This window comes from Rhamphochromis longiceps, linkage group LG4 (genome assembly GCF_057381845.1).
Source record: "Rhamphochromis longiceps isolate RC_006_pf linkage group LG4, R_longiceps_female_GT1.1, whole genome shotgun sequence".
In the NCBI taxonomy this organism is placed as follows: Eukaryota; Metazoa; Chordata; class Actinopteri; order Cichliformes; family Cichlidae; genus Rhamphochromis; species Rhamphochromis longiceps.
Window position 1 is genome coordinate 25,230,304 of NC_140560.1, and position 24,613 is coordinate 25,254,916.

Sequence of the window (24,613 nt, forward strand, 5' to 3'; positions counted from 1 at the left end):
GCTCCCTGCCATTCTCCCTTTCAGATTCTCTTTCATGCAACCCACCTCCTCCCCATCTCCACTTCAGTTACCTCAGCCACAGCTCTATTCAAGCCTCAGTCTTCATCTTTACCACCATTTGTGGAGGTCCTGTCTTAAATCCTATCACTGCTGGGATTCTGTTCTGCCATGATGGGTCATTTGGTGTCTAATCGCCCAATACGCTAATTTCTTTATCTCAGTAAATCATGTTTAGCTCTCTCCTTATTGAAATGTGATTTAAGTAATTTCGAACATGGCATGTCGGGGTCAGACCAGGGGTCCAAGGTTCACAGAGAACGGTCAGAAAAACAGCAAATATTTATGAGTGGAAGAAGTAAGAGGAAAAGGACTGCTTCAAGCTGATAGGAAGGCAACAGTAATTCAAATAACCACTCATTAGCTCCAGAGGAGCATCTTTAATTGCACAACATGTAGAGCATGTTAGCAGATGGACTACAGCAGCAGAAGACCACACCAGGTGCCACTTCTGCACCGTGTTCACTTTATGCCACAAAGGACTATCGTTAGCAGCGGCCACTGAGTTTGTTCTACTCCATCTGTGTTTTTCTCTTGGAAAACAGGGATGAAGTTGCTCTGGTGAGCAACTGAAGTCTATTCATTAGCTCAAAAGGAAGATTTATTTACGTCTGGGAGCTAAAAGAGACTGAATAACGCTCCAATAAACAGAGGATCACCTAAATCTGTTTTGCTTCTCGCATTACATTTAGTAATTTTCTCATATTTTCACTGGATGTTGTATTTAATGGATTATATGAATAGTTGTATGCACACGTTACAGGGCCCGTCAAATAAGCAGCAAGTTATAAAACCTAGCAGCAGGACATTTAGTAAACTTGAAGCTAAGTTAGAGCGTGACATCACATCTGGGATGGGAGGGGCCAGCATGTGCACCGGCTTTTCTGGAGAGCTACATAACAGCGGAGCAGCCAGGCATCGGCAGCACACACCTCTGAAACGGCAAAAAGAAAGGGACAAACAGAAAAGCAACAAGCTAAGAAAAAAAAAAAAAAAAGTAAGCTTACGCCTGCTTTCAAGTTGAGAGCTGGGAGGTGAGGCGAAGCCAGAGAAGAGACGAGAAAGGGAGGGAAGGAGGGCGGCAGGTAACGGAGTTGCTGCGGGCGCTTCGAGAGAGACATCCCCGGACAGAGACGCCTTCATCAGCCGCAGAAGCAGCAGCAGCATCAGCACCACCGGGATGGAGGGGGAGAATTACGGTTTGTCCTCATCGCACTGTTTCACGCATGTAGCAGACGCTTTGATCCAAAGCCTGACACTGCATGAGCGCATGCTTTTCAGCACTGCCGTAGCGTGTCCGTGTTCCTGCTGTGCCAAGAGATTAAAAAAAAAATGCAGCCCACTGAGCTATGTCCACACTACTGCCTGTCTGTTTGGTGAAAGTGTTAAAAAATGACAACGTGTCACACTTCAAAGTAAGTCCTAGTCCGCAGCAGGCCTGTATGCCGTGTTGTTTTCATCCTACACTTGCCCGTGTTTATGTAGTCTAAGCGCATACACAGGAACAGGAAGAAGGATGCAATCTAAAGCCAGCTTTAAAACAGGTGGTCTCTGTGGTAATCACACATATAAAAAGGTCGACGCAATTAATGATTTAGCATCTCACTGCAGCTATGACAGCAGGGTGACAGCTGTGAAAACAATAATAATAATAATAAATCGGATTTTTACACTCAAAAACAACAGCAGGGAGAAACAGAAAAGTTCCTGCTCTTTTGGGAGTTTACATGATCCGGACTGATTTATTTATAGGATATCAGGCTGGGATCTATTTTGAGGCTGACATAGTTTTTCTTTTCTTTTTTCTTTTTTTTACAGAATGCCTTCTTATACAACTACTTGTGTTGAAAAAAATGTGAGCCATATTTACTGGAAATTCAGCATCATGTCATCAAGTGTATGGTGACATCCCTGATGATGTCAGACCGGGATGAGCTAGCTGGTGGCTCAGCTTAGAATATGATAGAGCCTTCGTCTCAATTATTTAGTAGTTTAGTTTTTTTTTTTTTTTTTTAGTGAGCTTAATGCATCTCAAAATAGAACCTCCAGCAATGGCCTCATTGCAAAAAATTCTACTGATGCTCTGCTGAAGGGAGAAGGAGGGGGATGATGCTTCTCATCTCTTTTCCAAAAATGAGGGGAAGTTTTAGTCTAATGGAAGTATCACAGCTCCTAACAAAGGAGCAATTGCTATAAAGAGTCCATAGGTGGTGACTTTGGGTAGCCCGTGCAGGGTGTTTTCCTGTCAGCCCCAGAACAGGATAATGATATGCCGTCAGCGACTTCCTATTTGCAAAGGAGCTGAAAGAATCAGTTGGTGATTATGTAATTATCTGCTGAAGTGTGAGGCATAAGAAAAGAGACACGCTGAAGCACCCAGCGCATTCAGATAACACTCTCGCTGTCCCCGACACCTTCTTAGTCAAATCGACAGCTTGAGAATCTGAATGAAGAAGTGCAAAGCATATCATCTCCTCTGTGAGCAAGAAGACGGGAAGCAGATGGAAGTAAAAGTGGAGATGTCGTTTTATTTTGGCACAATTTTTTTCCCCCCACTGCAGTTTATTATTAGTCTGGACTTATATAACAAAACACAACATTCGTCTGGAGGCTGCCTATATTTCTAATGTAATTTGTATAATTTATTGCGTCGTGGCTTCACCTGCATAGCTGCCTTCTTACATTTACAGCAGGATTATCATTGAAACAGGTTTCTGAACTGTGTTCCAGTGATGTTGCTAGGTGCTGGCGCCCTAAATCAACTACCTGGGGATTCACGAGGCGTGGCTGGGTTTCAAGACTTACTTAAAAGGCTTTGAGCTGCAGGGTGTCAAAATGTTTTTTTTCTTTTGTGTGCACCCCCTCCCATCTACTTGCACCTGTCAGCGCAGTTCGGTTTCTCTTTGCATAATAAAATGTGCACAAAGGAAACAGTGCAACTGCTCATAGGTGTGGTGCGCTGGTGCTCTAGGGTGACAGGTATATGTGGTTTCTGTGGTTATGGGTGTCATCTTTCTCTCTGTCAGTTTGACCTCTCCTCTTTATCTGAGTGATTTCGTCTGAGAAATAGAGATGCTTCTGCTGGTCTTAATGCTGCGTGTGTGTGTGTATTTTTTCTTGTTTTCTCTTTGTAATTTTTTTCCCTTAAACTGTCACTCTTCAGCCATGTGACACATTTACTCCAGCTCTAAGCTCCTCTCATGTTCAAAGCATACTGACACTGTCACGGAAGCAGCAAACTCTCAGCGGGCTTATGCAGACACAACTTGTTCTTAATAACAAGAAATAAGTAGTTACATAAAAATCACACCAAAGATGCTACAGCTGTTCTACTTTCTTGATCGTGTAATAACTCCAGAAATAAGAAGCGAAATGAATTTAATGGTTTGTTTAATGGGATTACATTTGCACCGATCAAAAAGAGACGCAGATGAAGAGAAGTGCTCAAAGCTGAGCAACGAGTGCTGCATGTTGCTATTGTGGAGATATTGTGAAGCTCATTCAGCCTGTTCAGGTGTAGAAGCTCTAGCCTTCATATTCACTCTGGTTGTATCAGCAGAGACACTGGCTCTGCCCCCACTCAGCCAGTTGTTAGTCACCAGAGGTGATGCTATCATTAGGCTGCCATGTAGGAGTTCCACCAACACAGATCAGGAAGCTTCCTGTAGATTTTATCTTCCACCTGGGAAATGATTGTATCGAAAAAGAAAACACGTTCACCTCCGTAGCTGTCTACTCGTTTACTGATGACTGATTCACATCAGAATCGTGTAATCTTCTGGGGAAGTTATCGGTTTTCTTATTGCAATTTTTACTCATGACTGTTGCACTCAGCCCACATAGATTTCATAGTTAGATTAAATCTGGGTCTGCTAACTCCAGAAGACTTGTAGCCTGCTTGGGGAGGTGAAAATAAGAGTTGTTGTTGCATGCAGTGTCCACATGATGGCATGCCATGCTCAAGGAAGTGGTTCATCTGGGGCCAGTTAAACGCAAAAGGCCTTCATGCTGTACGTGGCAAGACTTACATATCAAAGCAAACTGCTTCAGCTGTTACGAACTGGCTCAATAGCACAACATAAAGTGGAGACTGACACCAGATCTGGTTTTATTTGGTATTATTTTGATTGACTTCAGCTAAAAATGACAGCCCAGAGAGCATGAGGCCAAGAAGTGGCATCCATACTTTGTTGGATGAACACAATAAGCAATTAAGCCTTGACAACACCCAGACTCTTGCACCGTCACTATAAGACAAGTAGGGGTTGGATCGGGTGTGACAGAGTACAGTCGTTAGCCTCCTAGTGGTTTAATCACTTAGGAATGGATGCATTAAATTATTTGTATAATTTAAACTCTTTTGATTTGTTTAGGGAATTCTTTTGCGATGCCATCCTACATATTGCAGAAAAAGTGCAGTTTACTTTGTAATCAATGCATTGCTGTAGATTTTTAGTTTACTCACATATTTGAGGGTCATTAGATGTTTTCTCCCATTTGGGGTTCATGAGGAATCAATCAGTGACTTACCATGTGCCTTTTTGACTAAAGCAATCTAAAGTGTGTTATATAACAAATCAGTATTAGCATTTAAATTGTGACAGTTTGGGCATCTTGGGGATCTCTCTTTGAATGACTGCATTTGCAGCTTAATTGCGTGTTGCACTTGACGTCCTCATTAGTCCATAATAAACTGCAGTGCAAAAATAATTAATTCAAATGAACTGTTGTCGATTTGGCTAATTGGCTTTTATGAGTTTCATTAGAGCACTTAAAGTTTGCTCTGTGGACTAGAATAGCTCCATAAAAGTTCAGTGGAATACACAGATTTAAACATTTTCAGTGTGTTTGTGTTGTGCTGTCGAGCGAGGGGGGAGGAATATGCATTTAGAAAAAGAAAAAAAAAGAGGCGGAAGATTTGTGCTGACTTCACTGTGTGCCGTTCCTCTGGTGACAGAGCTGTTCTGTCTAGGTGATGTGCAGCTGCAGCATTTAAAGTACCCAGAACTGACTTTGCAGTTCATACAGAGGTCAAGTTGAAGCACTGTGCCCTCAGATAATGAACTAGGCAGTGCTTGTTAGATCATAATGATTTCCATAACCACGAAGCACGTCTTACTTTATTGCATTCCTTATCGAGTCACCCCTATATTGCTTTTCAATGGAAACATGATTGACAGAGAGGGCGGAGTTGAAGGATTAATGAATGACTCGCAGAGAAGGAGTAATTAAGGAGTGACTGACAAGTGGGGTAATGCAGAGTGGCAGGTGACACGAGTTCAAGAGGGAAGCTAATCGTTTGCATTTTGTTCCACGAGAGGAAGCGAGAATCTGAAACAGATCGTTGACGAGCACATTTTCGTTGCTGTTGTTGTTGTTGTGAAACCCATGTGCGTTATACAGCCCCAAAATGCGATCGTGTCACTGCGAATAACCCTCACCGAGTGTGAGAATAATCTAATCAAAACAAATGGCTCACAGTGTTTGGCCCAGGAGCTAGTTATTTCTTCTATCCTGTTGCCAAGCAACAATGAAATCTTGTCTCTTTTTTAAATGCTTTTCAAGCCAAAAACCAAGAGTGACTAAAAGCTAAAAGCAGCAGAGGGTGGAGATGGAAATAAAAATCTGGAGTGGACAAAAAAAAAGCATACTGCTGACTTTCATCTATTTATTTATTTTTGCCATAATTTCCATGAAAACAACAGAACTCCATCCCTTCTTCAAGCGACTTTTCAGATTGGACCAGTCGTACGCGGTTGCTGCAGCAGTCGCAGATACGTTAATATATTTTGTGTGCAGCCTGTCAAGAATTAGTATGTGAGGTAGCTAGTGGGAGAGAAAGAGAAAGGGAGAGAGAGGGAGCAGAGGAGGATAAGAGCGAGGTTCAGATACCAACGGAAAAGGGGAACGGGGGAGAAAGCAGAAGTGATTTTAGCATCCGATAGCAAGTTGCACATTCTCAACAAAGGGGAAGAGAAAGTAGGTTAGTGTAAGACATTGGCCGAGGAGCGTCATCCAACTTGGGGTGGGGGGGGATTAGGTGAAGCAAAGTGACACAGTGCAGGATCTTACAGTTGGAATCCTTCCATGGAGGGAACAGCTGGGAGCAAGGAGTGACAGGTGCACTGGGGAGACTGGGATCTTCACAACTTTTCTTTCACATCACAGTCATAAGGAGGGAGGAACTCAGGACGATACACAGCTGCAGTCTGAGACATACACTCAGATACGGAGATTAACACGCCGGAGCTATGGGGACAGTCGGTGAACTATGTGTGTCCAGTTTTCAGACCTTCTTGTGCCCTGCTGTGAAGCCACTCGAGGAAGCTCCAGGTAAAGTAAAAGTTGTTTTCAGGAAGATCATTTTTCATTTTGCTGGCTTTTGGCATCATTACTATAAACCTACAGTGTTGAAACTATCACGAGCATTTGTTTTTTGAATGTGTTTTCAACCTGTGAGCGTGGTCATGTGTGCTTCTGTGACCACTGGCACGAACACATGACTAAACCAGAGATGAAAACAAACAGTCGGACAGAAATAGAAGGAGCTTCTCGAGGCTCAGGGAGGCTCTCATTTAGCACAGCTTAAACCTCTGCCCTGTGCGTGCACGCACTCTAATAGAGCGTGAGCTAATGTTATTACTCACTCAGCTGATCGAATCTGCAGCAGGGCTGCCTCCTTCTTGATGACTTCACATTCCTTTTTCACACATGTACATAAAATCCTTATGTTGGCCGACAACATGTGAAATCTCAGCTTGCGAGCCAGACTTTCTCAGCTCTGCCAAAGACTTGTGTTTCCGTCCTTTAACAAAGAGGACTGGCAGTGTTGTGCTTACTGGTGATCGCCTCCTAAAGCTGGGTAAAATGAATTTTCTGTGTTTCTCGGTTTAATTACACACAGAGAGACACAGATTAAGATGTTGGTTTCTTTAGAAGTTTGCTACTCACCATCTGGACAGCGATGGAGCTGATGTGTGCGTGTTTGTTGTTTTGGATTGGTTGCTAAGCGCCGCGATGACATTGCACTGCAGGATGGTGTGCAGGTTCCCATTGGGGGTGTTTAAACTGCGTGTTGACATGACTTAAAAAGCTTTGTTGGGTGGCAGTGAATCAGCTGACTTTGTGCGAAGCATGTGGAAGCGTTGCTGCCTCAGTCATTTCAAAATATCCACATCAGCACCAGGGCTCTGCCTGTCGATTTGGATATTCAACGAGGAAGTAATCTGGATTGTTCTGGTACTAAATGTGATGACAGCAGACTTTTGCTCATTTTATTTTATTTTTTGTCAGGCCAACAGAACTGAATGGCATGTTGGGTGTTTCTAGTCACTTAGATAAAACACTGGCTTGCATTTGTACATTCAGCCTTCCCTGCAATTTGTGGGCAGCGTATTACCAAAGCTGCCAACTGCCTGCCTTGTGTCACGTTTTTTGATTAAACGGCAATAAAACGAAGTTTGTGTTGTGATGGCAACCGTTAAGAGTTTGGGCCACTTGTGATGTAATGACATTGGCTGATACTGTTAGTGTTGGTATTTCTGCTTTTAATGGTGAATCACGAATGACTCATGTGTGGCTCATCCAACTGTTGTTAGGCAAGTTCACGTTGTGTCATCTAAGCTATCACTGTAAACCACTCCTGAAATAAGTTGGGGAATTATTTGATTTCTGTACTTGCGTACAAATTGCATCACATTTCGCTGTTATGACATCTCAGTAGGAAATGGTGTACTTTTATCTGGTGGCTTTACTCTCTTGCACACACAACATATAAAGCTCTTAAAAACTGCTTGACGGAAACTATAATTTATCTACTGACTCACTGGTCACATTGTCAGTTAAACCTTTCTAGTACTGGGTTACACTCCTTTTACCTTCGCAATTCAACAAGTTGCTTGGAACATTCCTCAGAGTTTTGGTCCACATTGAAATCACGGCATCACAAAGTTGATGTAGATTTATCAGCTGCACATCCATGATGCGCATCTGCCATTCCACTGCATCCCAAAGGTGCTGTATTGGAATGAGATCTGGTGATTGTGGAGTTCATTTGAATACAGTGAACTCAATGTCATGTTTAAGATGATTTGAGTTTTGTGACACGAAGCCGCCATCAGAAAATGGTACACTGCGGTCATAAAGGGATGGACACGGTCAGCAGCAACAACACTCAGGTAGATGGTGTTTAGATGATGCTTTGTTGGTACCAAGTGGTCCAAAGTGTGCCAAGAAAATATTTCCCGGACCATTAAACCCCGGTTGATGGAGCTACTACTACCTGCCTGAAAGAAGGCAGGATGGATCCATGTTTTCATGTTGTTTACTCTAACTCCTGACCGCACCATTCAAAGGTTGCAGTGAAAATGGAGACTCATTAGACCAAGCAACATTTTTCCAGTCTTCTGTTTTCCAAACATGCTGCCCATGCAAATTGTAGCCACAGTTTTCTTTTTTTTTAACTGAAAGGAATATCACCTGGTGTGGTCTTCTGTTGTTGTGGCTTGAATCAGTCCATTCTCCTCTGACCTCTGACATCAGCAAGGCATTTTGACCCAGAGAACTGCCACTCGACAAATGGCTGTGTATCTAACAGGTGTATCTAAGAAAGTGGTTAATGAGTGTATTCTGCCCACAATAACTGTTTACATCAGATTTTTCTAATAAGACATGTTAATAATACTTAATGCTTTTATTTAAGAGGAGAATGTATATTGAAATTAAACTAGTCTTGTCTTTTGAAGAAGTAAAAAGAAATTACTTCCTTCTTAGTCTGTTCTCATGTAGTAATATCAGACTCCAAAGTAAATACAGACTTTTATTTTATCATTTATTTTCTTCAGTTCCCTTTTGCATCTAAATTACTGAGTCACACGCACACTGTTTTGCACCTTTCACAATGTAATTGTTATTGTTAACCAAACGCTCACAGTGACAGTCACTGTGAGTCGGCATGCTTAAATAATCATCATAGCCCACAGAATGACAGCGATCCCAAGTACTGTGTTGTTTATAGAAGACATGATAGAAATTTTCTCCGAGTGATATCAGCACAGCTCCATCAGTCATCTGTGCAGAGAGCCAGGTGTGCCCCGGATTTGCCGAGGCTCTCTGACGCGGAAATTACTCTCGTGGGCTCCAGGGACAGCTGAGGACACACTGATCTGTGCGAAAGCACAACAAGGCCGTCAGCAACAGCGTGTGTTTGAGAATATTTGCCCTATCAGCTTGTTATATATGAGACTGTAGTGATGGCAGCAGTTACCAGCCTTTTTTGGTTTGGGAGCCTTACACTGTACTGTTATCTATTTTAACAGCTTTTATATCAGTTTATTATTGATTATTAAAATAATGAGATATTTCACAAGTCAGATAAAATCAATAGTTTTTTTGACGGAAAAAAAAGGTACAATGAACAACATCCAGAACCACTACAGGTTGAGCTCTTTTTGAGCTAGAGCTATAAATGCTGTCATCAGCCACTTCATTAGGTACACCTATTCAGCTGTTTGTTAACACAAATATCTAATCAGCCAATCACATGGCAGCCACTCGGTGCATATAGGCCCTGTTTCAGGCAGGCAGCAGTGTAATGGTGCAAAATGTTCTTGGTACGCGTTGGAGGACTTAGTACCAGTTGAGCATCTTTTAAATACCACAGCCTAGAAACACAAGTAATGCTGTCCATCCATGTCCATCCCTTTATGACCCCAGTGTACCCACCTTCTGATGGCTGCTTCCAATAGGATAACGCGTAATGTCACAAAATTCACATCATGTACAGTTCACTGCACTCAAATGGCATCCACAGTCACCAGATCTCAGTCTAATAGAGCACCCGGAGGATGTGGTGGACAGGATATTCTCAGCCGACAAATTTGCAGCAACCGCGTGATGCTATCATATCTATATGGATTAATATCTGTGAGGAGTGTTTCCAGTGTTTGTTAAATCTGTGTGAAAAAGAAATAAGGCATTTCTGGAAGCAAAAGCATGGGTTGCACAGAGTACCCAATAAAGTGTCCTGTGAGTGTTTATGCTGAATGAGTTTGACAGTGAGAAGTCTGACAGGAAGTTCCTTCAGGGAAGAGTGTATGAAAACATAGAGAGACTCACAAAACCTAACTAAGTGGGTTCCTTTTGGTGTTATGGGAGGATATGTCTCAAGATATTTTTTATGTCTTGATAAATGCTCTAGGAAAGAACAAGCAACGGATAGGACAGTAAAGAATTGATGTTCATAATTGTGCTATTTTGGCTATATCTGACATGACCGTCAGTTTTCACCTTTAACGCTAACTGCTTAGCAGCATGCACCTGCTGCCCTCGATCTTTTAGTTTTTATGACTCAGATAGAATCCTGTTTATAAAGAGCAAAATGTATATTTAGTTATTTCTCTGGAGTGCTTATTAGTCAAACTCATGAATTTTTCAGCAAAGATAAGCAGTCGCTTTGTCACCGTGTGCCATCTCTTGTTGGGGTCACCATGTAAATGTCAAAACTTTGTGCGGTGCAGAACGCTGCACGACTAGCATGAGATGAGTACGTTTTCTTATGCAAACAGGTTCTCAACTGTCATGTTTTATCAGAAGCTCTGGAAATTTTGCATGCTCCTCCTGAAACAGTTTCTGGCAGCAGTATTACTGCGTGTAGGTGGGTCCTGCTGTAAGCTGTGTAGAGTTCTCTATTTTAATTGCAAATTGATTGGCCGCCCACAGAGTTCTTTCTGACATGCAAACATCAGAAAAATAGCACCAGAGTTAGATGTATTCTGCTTTTTTTTTTTTTTTTTTTTTTGCACATGACTCATGTCAGTAATTAATCGTTCAGTCCTGAATTCCGTCTAACCCAGAAAATTACAGAGTGCATAGAACCAAAGGTCTCATTACCTGTGATTGCACCTGTAAAAGGAAAGCAGTGGTTTCAAAGTCAACTTGTGCAGTGACTCATGCGTCGAGCAGCAGATCAGCAGAGCCATGTCTAATACCAAAGAATATTTGCCGTGCAGGTTTGTAATTGTCGTGGTGGCAGAACCATTTTTCATGCCTTGTTTCGAGCTCGTCTGTGGATATTAACCTCCTGTTTCTCAATAAACCTCCTGTTTGCATGTTTTGTAAGTTAGAAAAAAGCAACATGACTCTGTACAGTGACCCAACTTCAGTATGACGCAGTGTAGTTAATTTTGAAATGCTTTTGGTTGAAATCATTGCTGTTTGATAGTAAAGATAAATTTCTCTAAAATTTTCCTTTGTGGGTTTCTTTCTCCCCTCCTGCAGCTGTAATTAATACAAATGATCAGCAGGAGTCACTCTTGGTACCTTTTGTCTTAATGATGGGGATTATTTTCTCTCACACAGCAATTTTCCATCTAATTCAGGCAATTTAAAGCCTAAAATAAAGATGTATTTTTAGTTCAGGAGCTGCCAGGATATTGTTTTGACTCTGTGGTTTCACTTATAATAGCCCCGGCACACCCACAACCGATTTTACACATATATACACACACAGAAACACAAAAAGCAAAACATTATTTTGCTTTCCAACTTCTGTGTTTTTGAAGACTTTTTTTGATGTTTGAAAACGTATTGCATCAGTGTTTCTTGGATTAGGAGGCTATATTTTTATGGCAAGCCTGCCTTATAAACTAGGACTTTGGTTTTGGGCCTCTTCCAGGGAGTCGCAAATTGTAGTTTTTGTGAAGTGGAGTGTTTTGGAGCTCGGTCAGACATAAAATAAAATTCGCCCCTCTGTTGGAATTATCTTGACAATCGTTTTCTTTCACATCCTGCAACCTTGATTCATATTTTGAAATCACTACTTACGAAACTTTATATGGTGTCGCTGAATACTAAAAACCTGGTAGTGACCTGCACATCAGTAATGAGTGCTAATGATCGAAGTCAAAACATTCAATCATGTGTTCATTACACTCAGCTGAGGGCACCTTTTAAAACCACAAGCTTTTTTGAGACTCGCACTTGCAATCACACCTGAAATCCACATTCTTAACATAGCACCGTAAGACTGAACAACAGCTATTTCACAATACGAGCCAGACTTGTGTGAGGTCAGAACATTCCTAGAGGCTAGAGAGCTACAGTCACCTTATGTAGACTTAGAGGGTGATACCAGAAAGCTGTCAGAAAAAGCTTTGCTACAAATCCAACACAGCCTGATTTATATATAATGTGTCCTGCATGTACATCTTGCAAAATGCTGCATAAAATGTAATCTTATGCCTGCAGCAATAACGCATGCGTGGGATATCTAGAAGTTATAAATAATTAAGCAGTGTTAAAGTAAATGTTTACCTTTGCTGTAGCAGCACTGTTACAGACACCATGCAGTTTCTTGGACAAAGCCAACAACTTCACACAAACTTACTGACATGAAGACAAATTAATATTGTCTTGTGGTCTTCATACATACATGCTCTAAATAATATATGAATAAAATTGTAATAAAAAGATATCCTCAGTAAATGTGTCATATCATCAACACCAATTCATATAAATCTTATTGCATTTACTGGAAAATAATATTGCGTTACACAGGTAAACCTAGTTTCCCCATTTGGTTGTGGCTGACCTCATAGTTGAGACTTTTATAGGTCATAGTTAAAGGTTTTGCGGTAATGGTATTTTAATTTTAAAACTGAAAAAAAGAACTAACGTCCTACAGATTCTAAGACGAGCAGACCTTTGTCTATTTGAGGAATTTCTCTTTTCCTTTGAAACTCAAAATCTGCTGCACCTTTTAGCACAGTCTTTATTCTTTTTTTTGGTCTTGATTTAAAGTTTGCATAAATCCTCCATTTATCTGCTGATCCGTTCTACTTTAGCTCGTTCAGGAAGCTGTGGATAACTGTAATCTTCATGTGTCTATGTCATCTCATAATCTTTTCATTTAAAGGTCAGGCAGCTGCCTGTGTGCTCTTGTTCTGGGTCCTTGAGCACAGATTTACAGCATTGCTTGGGGGAATGGATGCACTTCTAACAATGAGTTGAAACTTTGTGTGTACGGGGGTCGCTACACACAGGCTGCATTGTCAGCTGTTGAGTTTGCGCGACACAGCTGAAGCATTCATGGGTCACAGAATGAAGTTGAGATCCCCCCTAAATGAAGATTCAGTGCAGACTGTAGCACTTTACCGTAGTCTTCTTAGTAGCTGTGTCCTGATTCCTGGGTCGGTGCTCAGAATCTTTTTAAAATGCAGCTGGACAGCTCATACACATTTTTCTACCGTACGTCAGATAAACAAAACAGATGAGCTGTTTTCTCCCCTTACCTGGCCTCTGTCATTGGCTGTGAGTGGAGCATTCCTCTTGGCTCTCAGGTATTCATCAACAGGCAAGGACAGGCTCAATCCTCTGCTATCTGACAGCAGTATGGCTGTGCAGGTGTTACACAAACAGAAGACTAATTTACTCACTTTCAACAGGGGGCTGTAAATCCCTCATAGTTTCCTTAAAAAATGCCGCCAAGAAATATCTCTCTACTAGGAAAAAACGACCTTTCAACAAACCTTTGATCAGCCTTTGATCACAGGGGGGGAAAAGGTGAAGGTCATGACATCAAAACTGTAAAGCTGCATTAGGCACAAACATTCTGGTGAGTATCACCAAGATGTAGCCAAACCTGTTTCATCGTTACTGGTAGGCCCCTGCATTGTTGTGGTGTAATCATAAGAGTGCAATGAAAATCAGCTGTTTTTCAGAATCACTCAATCATCCCCAATAATAATAATAATAATAATAATAACAACAACAACAACAACAACAACAACAACAACAACAACAACAAAAAAGATTATACAGGATAATGTGGGAAATAAATCCATTGCCATTAAAGCACTAGACTGAAACATTTTGATTTATTTGTTTATTTATTGCAATAATATCATGTGAGAATAGGCTGTGCAGCGAGTTTGAATATCCAACAGGTGTTCACAAGTGTTTGTCTGTGCAGGTGTTGTTGCTATTTTCTAAAGAACGGTTTAACATTTGTTTCTGAGGTAAACGTTTGACTGCACACACACGTCTACTCTCGGCGGATGTGGTGAATCAAAAGCCTTAAAAAGAGCAAGATTAGCAGCAGTAAACTGCTCTGCCTCGGTGAGTCTAACTCACTCCCTGCCCCCACTCAAACCCCAACACATGTGTGTGTGTGCGTGTGTGGGAGAGAGCCGAAGGCAACAGGGTGGCAACACAGTGGGGCAGACGCGTCATAGGGCACGTTCGCTGCGCTCTAATCAGTTTGCATAATCAGGAGACGGAGATAGGCAACGAATTCCTTTCAAAATAAGAGTCTCACTTACAATTACAAAGTCCAGTATATGAACTACTGACACCTACCTTACTTTTTGTAAGTAAGTAAAATTTATTTATATAGCACTTTTCACACATAAAAATCACACAGTGCTTCACAATAAAGAGAAAGAAAATGAAAAAGAATGGAAATACAGCAAATAACAATGTAAAACAGTAAAATACAACATAAAACAACAAATTAGTTGAAATCTAGTCTTCAGGGTTAGAAAGGCCCGATCTCCATGAGTTTTAAATCCAGCGCGTGGGGCCACCAGCAGTCTCTGAGCTGATGACCTTAGAGCTTGGAAAGATGAATGTGGTTTCAGCAGGTCAGATATATACTGGGGAGCTTGACCATGTAGGGCCCTAAAGGTTAAAACTAAGTCTGAAGACTATGCAAAGCTAATTTGTTAAAACAAGTAAAAAGACCAATGCAGTAATCCAAACGGGAAGTCGTTTATGCTGAAGAACTGAATCATTTAAAAATGTAATATGTACATTATATATTTATATGCACATGTATATATTTATATATTTGTTTATTTTTTCTCATCTACTCACTGGCATCGTAAAGACACAAATCAAAACTGTTGTATAAAACATAAACCTGTAGGATCCTGCAGGATAAGCCTAATTTGAAAAAAAAAGAAAGAAGAAAGTTATGTGCTGAAAGTTATGGTCTGATTATACCAGCACCAACACATATGCAAACAGGAGTTTTGAGCTCTGTAAATTGGTATACCTCTCCAAGTTTATGTGGCAATGCTGCAGGGCAATTCCAAACTAATAACTGACAGTTATTCTTTGAAATTATTTGGATGTGAGGATGACGGGGATTTAGCCAGTTGAATGCTTGTTTGGGTGCCACAATGTCTTGAGTCAGTCTCATTATACACCTCAATATTCAAATCAATATAAAGTTCTTGTAATTTAAGAGTAGTGTTTTCTTGAATTTATATTAAGTTTTGTACTGTCCTGAAGATAACTGGTTTGGCTAATGGTGCCTTTATGAATACCAAATCACAGAAAGAGTCAAAACAACAAAAATTGTAACTGTGTAATCCAAATAAAGTTTTTTGTAAACATTCTTTAAAACGTGTTTTAATTTGAAAGGCACAACCGGAAGCGCTCCTCTGTGCCAAGCCTGCTCCTCTTGCTACTTTCTCGCTCTCAGGAGCAAAAGCTGGTTGGTCGAAGTCCGTCACTTCAAACCACTCCCTTGAGTCGTGGACCGAAACAGTCTTGTTTTAGGCTAGAAGTCAATCCTCGGAGTAACTTTTAACTCGCCAATTGAGAGTTGAAAAGCCAATAAAGCTGTCGTTAATTGTATTCGGCGAAAGGTTTGACTCTCGGAAATCTTCTAGAAACTTTTCGGACTCGAAACCTTGAGGCACAGACATCATGGTGTTAAAGTCGGAAGACGGCGTAGGTGAGTGAGCTACTCAGGGAGAGACGTTTTACTTCGTGTGAAAGTAATTTAAATGGCACCACATGGCCTTTAAAATATACATATATATATATCAGAGATAATAACTTGACGGTATGAAAATGGAAAATCTCAGTGGACTGTAACTGTCCTTGGCCTTGTTGACATTGTTTATTCTCCTATTGTTGCTTTGCTGCTTGTGTAAGCGCGGCACTTTTCTGAGCCTTATATAGCAAATAAAAAATATGTATACACAATCATTTGGGTTTTTTTTAAAGTCTATTTTTGTTTATCCATATCATATTGACTGATCCTTGTCTACAACATTCAGCACATTACCACATATTTGTACACTAAATCAAAGAGCTGGCTGTATTTTCACATTTAGTTTTGAGCAGTGCTGGTGTCAACATTATCAAGCACTTTAGTAGTAACACTCTGTAGACTTAATGCAGACTCTAACACGGTCAGAGTAAATATCGTCGGTGTCATTTTTCACTGAATACTCAGCAACAGGTGTGAGAGCAGACCGCGCACTCCTCCAGCAAGCTTTACATGAGTCATACTTCATCATTCCAGCTTTTGGATGGGCCACCTTTAGTTGAAATTATGCCAGAGAAGCCTTGCTAACTGTTGCAAATTACATTTGTGGCTGTAATTCCTTTACATCAGTTTGATGATGTGCAGTCATAATGAGCCAGTGTGCAGCCTTTGGTGTGAGACAGAAAGCCTTTGTTGCTGAGCATCATTCTTTCATCTTTTCTCTTTGACTTGGTTAGCCTGGCAGCATTAATCAGGAACTTTGCCTTGCGTCACTAATAATCCTGTTAGAGAACAGTGGCTGATCCTGTCATATGCTGCTGCTCCTTTATTGTTCTTGGGAACTTGCACACTTTGCCCCCCTCTCTCTTTTCCTTCCATAGCCTTGGCTGAACCTGGCTGGCACACACAGCTGCATTGTTTTTTGGAGGCAGCGAGGTGAGCGAGAGGTCCATTCGATTCCTTTTGAGTCCATTTGTCTCTGCCACTTAGCGGTGGGTGGTCTGGGAAATTAAAGTAGTTGTCACTAATGGTTCCCTAATGAGTGGCGCTGAGAGCTCTAATGGGGCCTCTGGTACAGTGTACCCTCCCTGGCACTAATGCCCCCGTGGTTTGATAATCGTCATCATCTCGCCATAATCATATTTTAGCTCTCTTTCTGCATCAGTTGCAGCGCTCCTTTCCACTCAGACCATCGTTCACTCTGTGTTGTTGGTGCTGAAATGGAAAATGTGTTTAGAGCAGAGAGCACTAGTGAGGTGTTGTTGAAAGTCTGTTTGGTAGCTCAGCAGCACTTGGTTGGCTGTTTTCGCTGATGTTGATAGTGATCTCGCAACTGAAAGAGGAGAGAAAATGAAGGGTGTGCAGATTTAAAACTATGACCTGTCACATTAATATTGCAATGGTTTCATGAGAGTCTGTGCTGAACAAACATTTTTTTTTCTTTCTAATTAGTCAAGGCAAGGGGGGGGTTTGTTTTGGATTGTCATTTACCTGCATTGTTATTATGGTCAGCTACAACTGACTTTCTATTTGGTACTGGGCTTGGTCTTCATGTGACATCATGTGACGCACATCATGATTTCGTAACGTCACGATGGCGAGCTATGATTAGTTGGGGAAGTCTGTCATGTCTTGCGGTCAGGTCATTATTATAATCCCAGATAAATGAAGTCCAAGTCTTTCTGGCCAAGCATTTCAGCTATCGTAGTTTACATTTATTAATCATAAATTGAGCTCCTTTTAAAAATTTCGCAGATTAATCAAGAAAAGTATTGTGTTCTTGTCCACATTTCGTGACATCTTGTCATGATGCTGAGAGTGCAGATAAGGGTGTAGCAAGACTTGAACTGCTGTTTTCACTTCCTTCTCGGTTTCTCAGAAAGAAATGTGTCAAGTTCTCTTTTTTTTTCCTTTATTCTTTCTCTAGGAGTGGAAATCACACTGCAATCTCAAAGCTTAGCAGTTTGTTATTCCTCGCCTCTCTCAAAGTTACTGACTTTTAGTGACACTCAGCTTCGTCTGCAACAGGTAGAGACATGCCTGGAGTTGCTGTCTTATTACGGGAAGGGGAGGAAAAAAAAGTCTGACTTCTGCTGGTAATGTGAAAGAATCCAAAATGGCGGCTGGGAGGAACTTCTTGATAGATGCCTTTTTAAAGGAGTATGCTGATTTGCCAATCAAGCAGCTGTGCAGCAGCTCAGGATTTGAGCTGTGCATACTTGGTCTACTCCTGGTGTTTCTCCACTGTTCAGAGCACAATGAACCAATGCCTATTTTATTCCCTTCCCAACAGGATGGGAGGGTTTCGCCGCAGTTTTCACTCCTCCGCCGATCTGTTAGAGCAGCTCCCAAACAGGAAACTAAGGGTTTGATGATATGCTTGGCAGGAAGAGGCATCCTACAATTTGTGTGATGGGTCCATTTTTTCACTCTTCTACAGCAGAAAAAGCAACACTGAGGCAAAAATAAAGGTGCTAAAAGATAAAGATTTTTGGCTCTTCCAGCTTTTCCACCACATGTTTTTCAGAACGTGTGTGTTATACTGGGAAGGCAGGATGTTGTTAGTGGGAAAGCCCTGATTAGAATCAAGGCTAACGGCATCAGAGGACAAAGGCATGTATTGTGGGAAGAAATAGCACTTCCGCTTTTGAGGGAAAACACAGAGTTGCCTCCTCGGTTGCTTCTAAAAACAAGTTAATGTCAATAAAACAGAGCAGGGATTATGTAAAAAAAAGCTCATCTTTTGTGTTTGCTACCGTGGATTATGCCTATGTATGTGCATGCAGCTGCTATGCTGCTGTTGGGCACTCTGCATGTTTGCTTTACACTGAATCTGACGCTGACACAGTGTGTAGGGTGGCAGGCCTTGCTATACATTCTTCAGGCTCAGTTCCCACCCCCTCACATCCTTGGGTCTCTACATTCCTGCACAGCAGCGTCAACAAAGCTAGCCAACCCACTGTGAACTATGTCTGGGCTGTCAGGGGAGTGACGGGGTCGTTTCTGTTTGACCAGTCTTCTTTTGCGATGGCATTGACTTTTTAATGTGCCTTTTTAAAGGGTGTAAAACATCTTCTCTTAACACAAAAACTCACACAAACACAAAATGCTTTGCACTTTCACCTGTTGAGAGCTCTGGAAGACAACCAAGTTGGACTACATGAGAGGGGAAAAATCCACTGAAAAGTGAAACTAGTGCTCCTCCTTAAAGTGGCATTCCTTCTAATAAACGTCAGGGTGTCCTCTGATTGCAAAACAAACCCCAGATGCAGAGAAGTCCATGAGATGATGTTTCCTCAGATCACTTGTCTGTGACCTAATTAAGCCCTTTCCTCGTGTATTTATGGGCACAGTCACTATTTTCAAGTATATTAGTACAATATGGTGTGTATGTATTAAATTATTTCCCCATTAATGTCAAGAATGTTGATAAAGCAGCATATGCTTCAGGGCAGACTTTTGTCAAGTTTCCATTGGCTTCACCACAGGACTTCAGTGACCAGTAGGTGACATCTGAAGCCCCTCAAATTTAGAATTTTATTTAAAATCAATACTGATGTTTTTAGGAATTTAATAATAATAATAATGAGATTGGCACTGATGGCACAAGCAGAAGAAAGGGATCTGTCAGTCTTATTGCTTTCTCAAATCACTTTACATTTGTATTGCATTATGTTTTATTGGAACATTCATTAGGAGAATAACACCTTTGACTCTCCAACATAGATCATTGTAATCCTGAGGCATGCTACAAGTGAATTTACTGTTGCTATTCCATTCTTGTCTAAGATGGGATTATGTGAAAAATGGGTGTAACTTCACCAGCACATGGATCCCATCCTGACAGCTATCAGAAGAAGCTCAGTCACTTCGAGGCTGCAGAGTGCACTCAGCACGGCAGAGGGCTCCAGGATGACTCATTCGTCTTTATACAGACATCAGACAAGCGCTCATGTCTGCTCTGTGCTGCAGACGTACCCGGGGCAAGTGTACACTCATACTGTAAAAACACACACAGTGAGGAGCAGTGCTGAGAACCATTCTCTTAAAAGATCATTAGACTCAGGATAATACTCATGGCCTAGACTTAACAATAAACACATACTCGCCTCCAGCACAGAGTCCGTTGTTAAAGTGGAGTTTGGAGGTGGTAATTTTGGCTGCATGACTGGTCAGGAGAATGAAGAACTGGCTTGAATTGCTTACTCACAACACCAGCTCATAGTAGAATATATCATCGCTGTCTCTGTGGGAGATGACGGCAGAGGAGGAACCAATCATCATGTAGTTATTTGGTAATTTAACTATTAATCATCATTACGAACATAAGAAAGGCTGGATTTTTTTTTTCTTTTTCAGTCTTATGGTTCTGGGCTTTTTAATTTCATTATTCCTGATACAAATAGGGCAAATTTCCACACTTAAAAAATCTGAAATGGAGGGGGGGGGGAGTAATTGGATTACTACCTGAAAAGTATTTCATCCTCTAACTAGGACTCAGCATGTTGAGTTATAAGCATGGGTTGAACGTATGCCTACAGGTGTGTATGCAGCATATTTTTGGGAGAAGGGGCAGCAGCTAAAGGAATGACCACCGGGTGGAGCCACCATGTTTGTCGTGGAGACAGGAAAGCATGTGGAGAGAGAGAGAGAGAGAAAGAGGGAGGGCGAGGAGGTGGTGAGCTAGTGAGTAAGGCTCCTTCCCAAATGGACTGTATCAGTGGCTGTGTGCCTTGAGCCGGCTGGCAGCTGATAGTTGTGCTGAGGAAATCAGGCAGTGTCTCTCTCCCTGTCAGGAGGAGCAGGACTCTTCCTTCTGTTACTTGACGTGTGGATGTTTTGAATCGCCAGAATTAAGCGGTAGAATCTGACAGGAGCCAGGGCTGGTGAGCCTGTTTGTGTACAACAAGGTGGAGTGAAGAAGTGGAGTTCTTCAGAAACCCAGAAAAGTAACACTTGGGAGATTTTCTTGTTCAGGTTAGCACCAAATCTTGATGATGCTTCTGTGTTTAGCTGATTAATTAATTGCAAGGCTGTTTTCTGTTGCTTGCTGTCATGTTGCTGTCATGTGGGACTTTGGTCAGGTTTCATTGAGTCTGTGCCTGCAGTTGCCCTTTGACAGTTTTGAGGGTAAAATCAATGAAGCTGGAAAAAAATGCATGCTTTATAAATAAACTGCTGGGAGATGATTCATATATATGAATATTTATGTGTTTTAAATCTCCTGGCTGGCCTGTTGTGTTGACTGTATACCAGAGCTGGAGCCCCAAAACTGGGTAACAGAGTGATGTCAGCAGTGGTGAGTTTGTTGGTATGAATGAAGCCCTTTTGATGACGGATGTATGTAGAAGTTGGACTTAAACACCACATCATCAGGGGTCTGTATGGCGCACATGGGATAGGTCCATTCAACAAAATTGACAAGGATCAAGCTGGTAAAAGTAAAGGCGATTCCTTATCATCAGCCCATGTGTTTGGGCCTTGTTAAGGAATAAAGCTACTTGTCGACACAAAGAGAGAGCTGTGATCATCCCACCTCTCTTCTCACAGTTTCTGTTCTTCTGCCATTTGCTGTCCCACGCTTCCCTGGCTAAACACAGGGCTTCTTCTCCTGTTGTCTCTCCTCTGCCAGTCCCCCTTCACATTTCATACCAACAGGTCAGAATGAATGGATTTGGGCCTTTTTCTTCTTATTAATCCATAACTGGTGGTCCTTTTCAGTCCGGTGTGTGGATTCTGTTTCTTTGTGTGCTCTAGAGGAGGAGGTCAGAGATGAATGATTTTTTTTCTCCTTTTGGTGACCACATTCAAAACAGCCTTAGCTTTGTTGCCTTTGATCTGCTTTGTTATAGAATGTCTGTGTGTGTGTGTGTGTGTGTGTGTGTGTGTGTGTGTGTGCTTTTAGATATAAATGAGAGAGGGTACCCGTGGGATTTGCTAAAGTAATGAGATTCAGTCTGAGATATGTGGATGAGATAGTCACATTTTAAATCACTTTCTGTTTAAGCAGACCACAGCAAGAATCAGAAAGCTTAGAGTTATTTATTAGACTGAAAATCAGCACCATAATCGATTGTGTGTGTCCTGTGCTGAATTAATTAAACCTTATCAAGAAGTGGACTGCTTCTTTTGACCATTTGTGCTCTTATTGGTATTGGCTAGGGGTCAATTGATTGGCGCCTACGTGGCTCTTGAGGCCAGTGGCCAGGTTTTAAAGGGAGGATTGTCAGTGTAAACATAAGGTCAAATGTTGAACAGCAGCAACAGAAACCTGATGGAATGGGGGGAGAGGAGCAGGTAGATGTTGACTCGAGAAAACTGATGTTCTCAGTTCAAATGAGATCGGCTGGAATAAGAAGGGAGTGCAAAGCCTAGATAGGAGTTGGTCAGACCAGAAGGATGGTGCATGAAGGAGAAAACCTGCAGACACAAACAACAACAAAACCTTGTGCAAAGAATGATTGCTGCTGACAGTGTCATTTGTTTACTTCCATCACTGTGTGCACTTCATCAAAATAAAAACAGTGATCTGTGTGTCTTCGCATATTCCCTCACTCAGCAAATTGTAGGTGTAAATATATTCCTGACGTCTTCATCTGCTGCTGTAAAACACCAATACACATGTCTACTAAACTGTCATTTTACTATAAAGATCACTCAGCATTAGTTTCTTCCTTACATGCAATACGTACGTATGTCTAGTATCTGTGTTGCTGGAGCAGCCTGAGTAAGGAAATTACCTAGTTAATAATTTTTTTCTCTTGGTCCTTGTGTGCTTGGAGGAGCTCCCTAAATTGGGTCACATCAGCAGGGAGGGGGAGCTAAAAGATCTTACGAGCACTCGGAATTCTAATTTCCGTATTTTCCAAGGAGAGTTCTTCAGTGATCTGGGTGGAAATGAGACGTCTGCTTCTTTTGCCAGGATGGCAATCAGGATGAGTATTAGTGGCTTCTGCTGCCCTGGGAGAGTGATCTATAATTGGTATCTCTCTTGATGCCACCTCCCTGGTGCGCTCTGCTGACCCAGCCTTCACTAAAAAAAAATGCTTCACCCATCTAGGAAGTCTGCACTCTTAGATTAAAAAAGTAAGGGTGCACCGAGACAAGGTATTATTCTTATACCTGATTTAGGGCTCAAATGAAGCTTTGGGGAAACTAAAAAAAAAACTTCTTAAGCACTTTACCTAAAGTACAGAATGTATTTGACAAGAAGTGGGATGTACCAGTTCAGGAGTAAGTGCCATGATTATTCTTGCAGAGTGCATTGAGTGTTTCAAGTCATGCATTTGGGTTGAACTGCACCCAGGAGTAATGAGGGCCAGGCCACTGCAGGACAGAGCTCTGATTGTAATATGCCAGATTTAGCAAAAGAGCACTTATGTCAGTACCATTAACCAATTGCTTCACACTGTCATCTTTTTCAGCAAGGTATATAAATGGAACGCATTATCTTTGGTTTAAAATAAAATAAATTTAGTACTTTGTAATACTGACCTCTGAATAGAGGTGAACACACTTTGGGAGTGACAGTTTCGTAATGATGTGCTGGAAATGACAGTCAGATGGTGTTAGTGCTGTAAAATGAAACAAAAAGCAAGTTGCAAGAGTGCTGATCATTAGTTTATATGTGGGTGTGCAAGTCCATGTTACTTGTCCCTGGTCTCTCTGCATGACGGCACTATGTGCAAACACGCCCCCATGTGCGTTTGCATGTAATTCCCCTAGATGACTTATTTTTCACGCATTGCAATTCCGAAAGCAGTGAGATGTGGGCGTCATGTGTTTTACTTGTGAAACAGTCTGTGGAGCCTGTGGTCATCACAGGTTCGACCCTGCCCTTTTTGCATGTGAGAGAGTAAGAATTCAGACAGATGAGGAGGCGTGGTGTGCGTGGAAGGAAATGCCTAATTTATCCCTTTTCTATAATATTGTAATGCCAACAATAAAATATGGATAGTAGGTGGTTATCACAAAGTATCTTTTAATAAGACCATTTATTTTCATTGTTCCAAAAACAAATAGTCCCTTCATTCTTCCTCTACCCTCTCTGACTCTCTTTTTAACGTCCTGCCTATTTCTGATGACAGCCACATTTCATCGGCTGTGTCAGTGCAGAGGTTTGCTGAATGCGAGCCAAGCAGTGCTCCAAGCATTTTCTTACGTTGATGAACTCCCTCTTCATCTGCTGGTTTCTGGGAAATTACACCCACTTGGTGCCCACCTCTGAAGCAAGCATGTTTAGGGCCTTTCCCTGCTGTGCTGTGGTTATGGTTATTTTGGGTGGAGCAAGGAAAGCATCGATGGTTTCAACCACGTTGCTCCGTGATTATGCGGATTCAGATGACATGTCGGGATGCAGTGTACGTTTTGATTGCAGGATCTGGGTGCCATCGTGCATCTGTCATATGGATTTTGCACAAACTATTTTTATGTGCTCTCAAAAGAGGAAAGTGTATAAACAGTTTCCTTCCTTAAAATTATTAGTTTGCTAATTTTTTCAGTTTTCTCCTTGGAGTGAAATTACAGTCCTGTATGCAGCTCTTCTCTAATGTCAGTCCTCCTCTAAGGCCTGGAGCAATGTGGCTGTTTCATATTGGGACCTGCTGTCCTGTGCTGTGTCCTGTTCATTTTTTTTAGGGTCTGCCAGGCCCCCTACTTGACATCGTGTTTCTAGAAAGACAATTGAATTTTCGTCTTTGAGATCATCCTCCCTGTTGTTATTTTTTTAGGCTGTTGAACACAAGCCCCTGCTCTGGATTTCATCATTGTGACACTAAC

At 41.6% G+C, this 24,613-nt stretch overlaps 1 protein-coding gene across 3 annotated transcripts in view; it reads left to right on the plus strand.

The window, feature by feature from the left end:
- The first annotated feature begins 6,247 nt into the window (after window positions 1-6,247).
- The window catches only part of cyth1a (cytohesin 1a), a 34,753-nt gene continuing 16,387 nt past the window's right edge, over window positions 6,248-24,613 (plus strand). Inside the window, exon 1 of one of the 3 annotated variants that reach the window (XM_085404055.1) lies at window positions 6,248-6,390. In XM_085404055.1, the coding sequence (XP_085260181.1) occupies window positions 6,309-6,390 (82 nt within the window). In that variant the 5' untranslated portion in view covers window positions 6,248-6,308. Of the gene's footprint in view, window positions 6,391-15,542; window positions 15,797-20,553; window positions 20,813-24,613 lie in introns of those variants that run through there. The other 2 variants (XM_085404056.1, XM_085404057.1) reach the window with 2 other exon arrangements.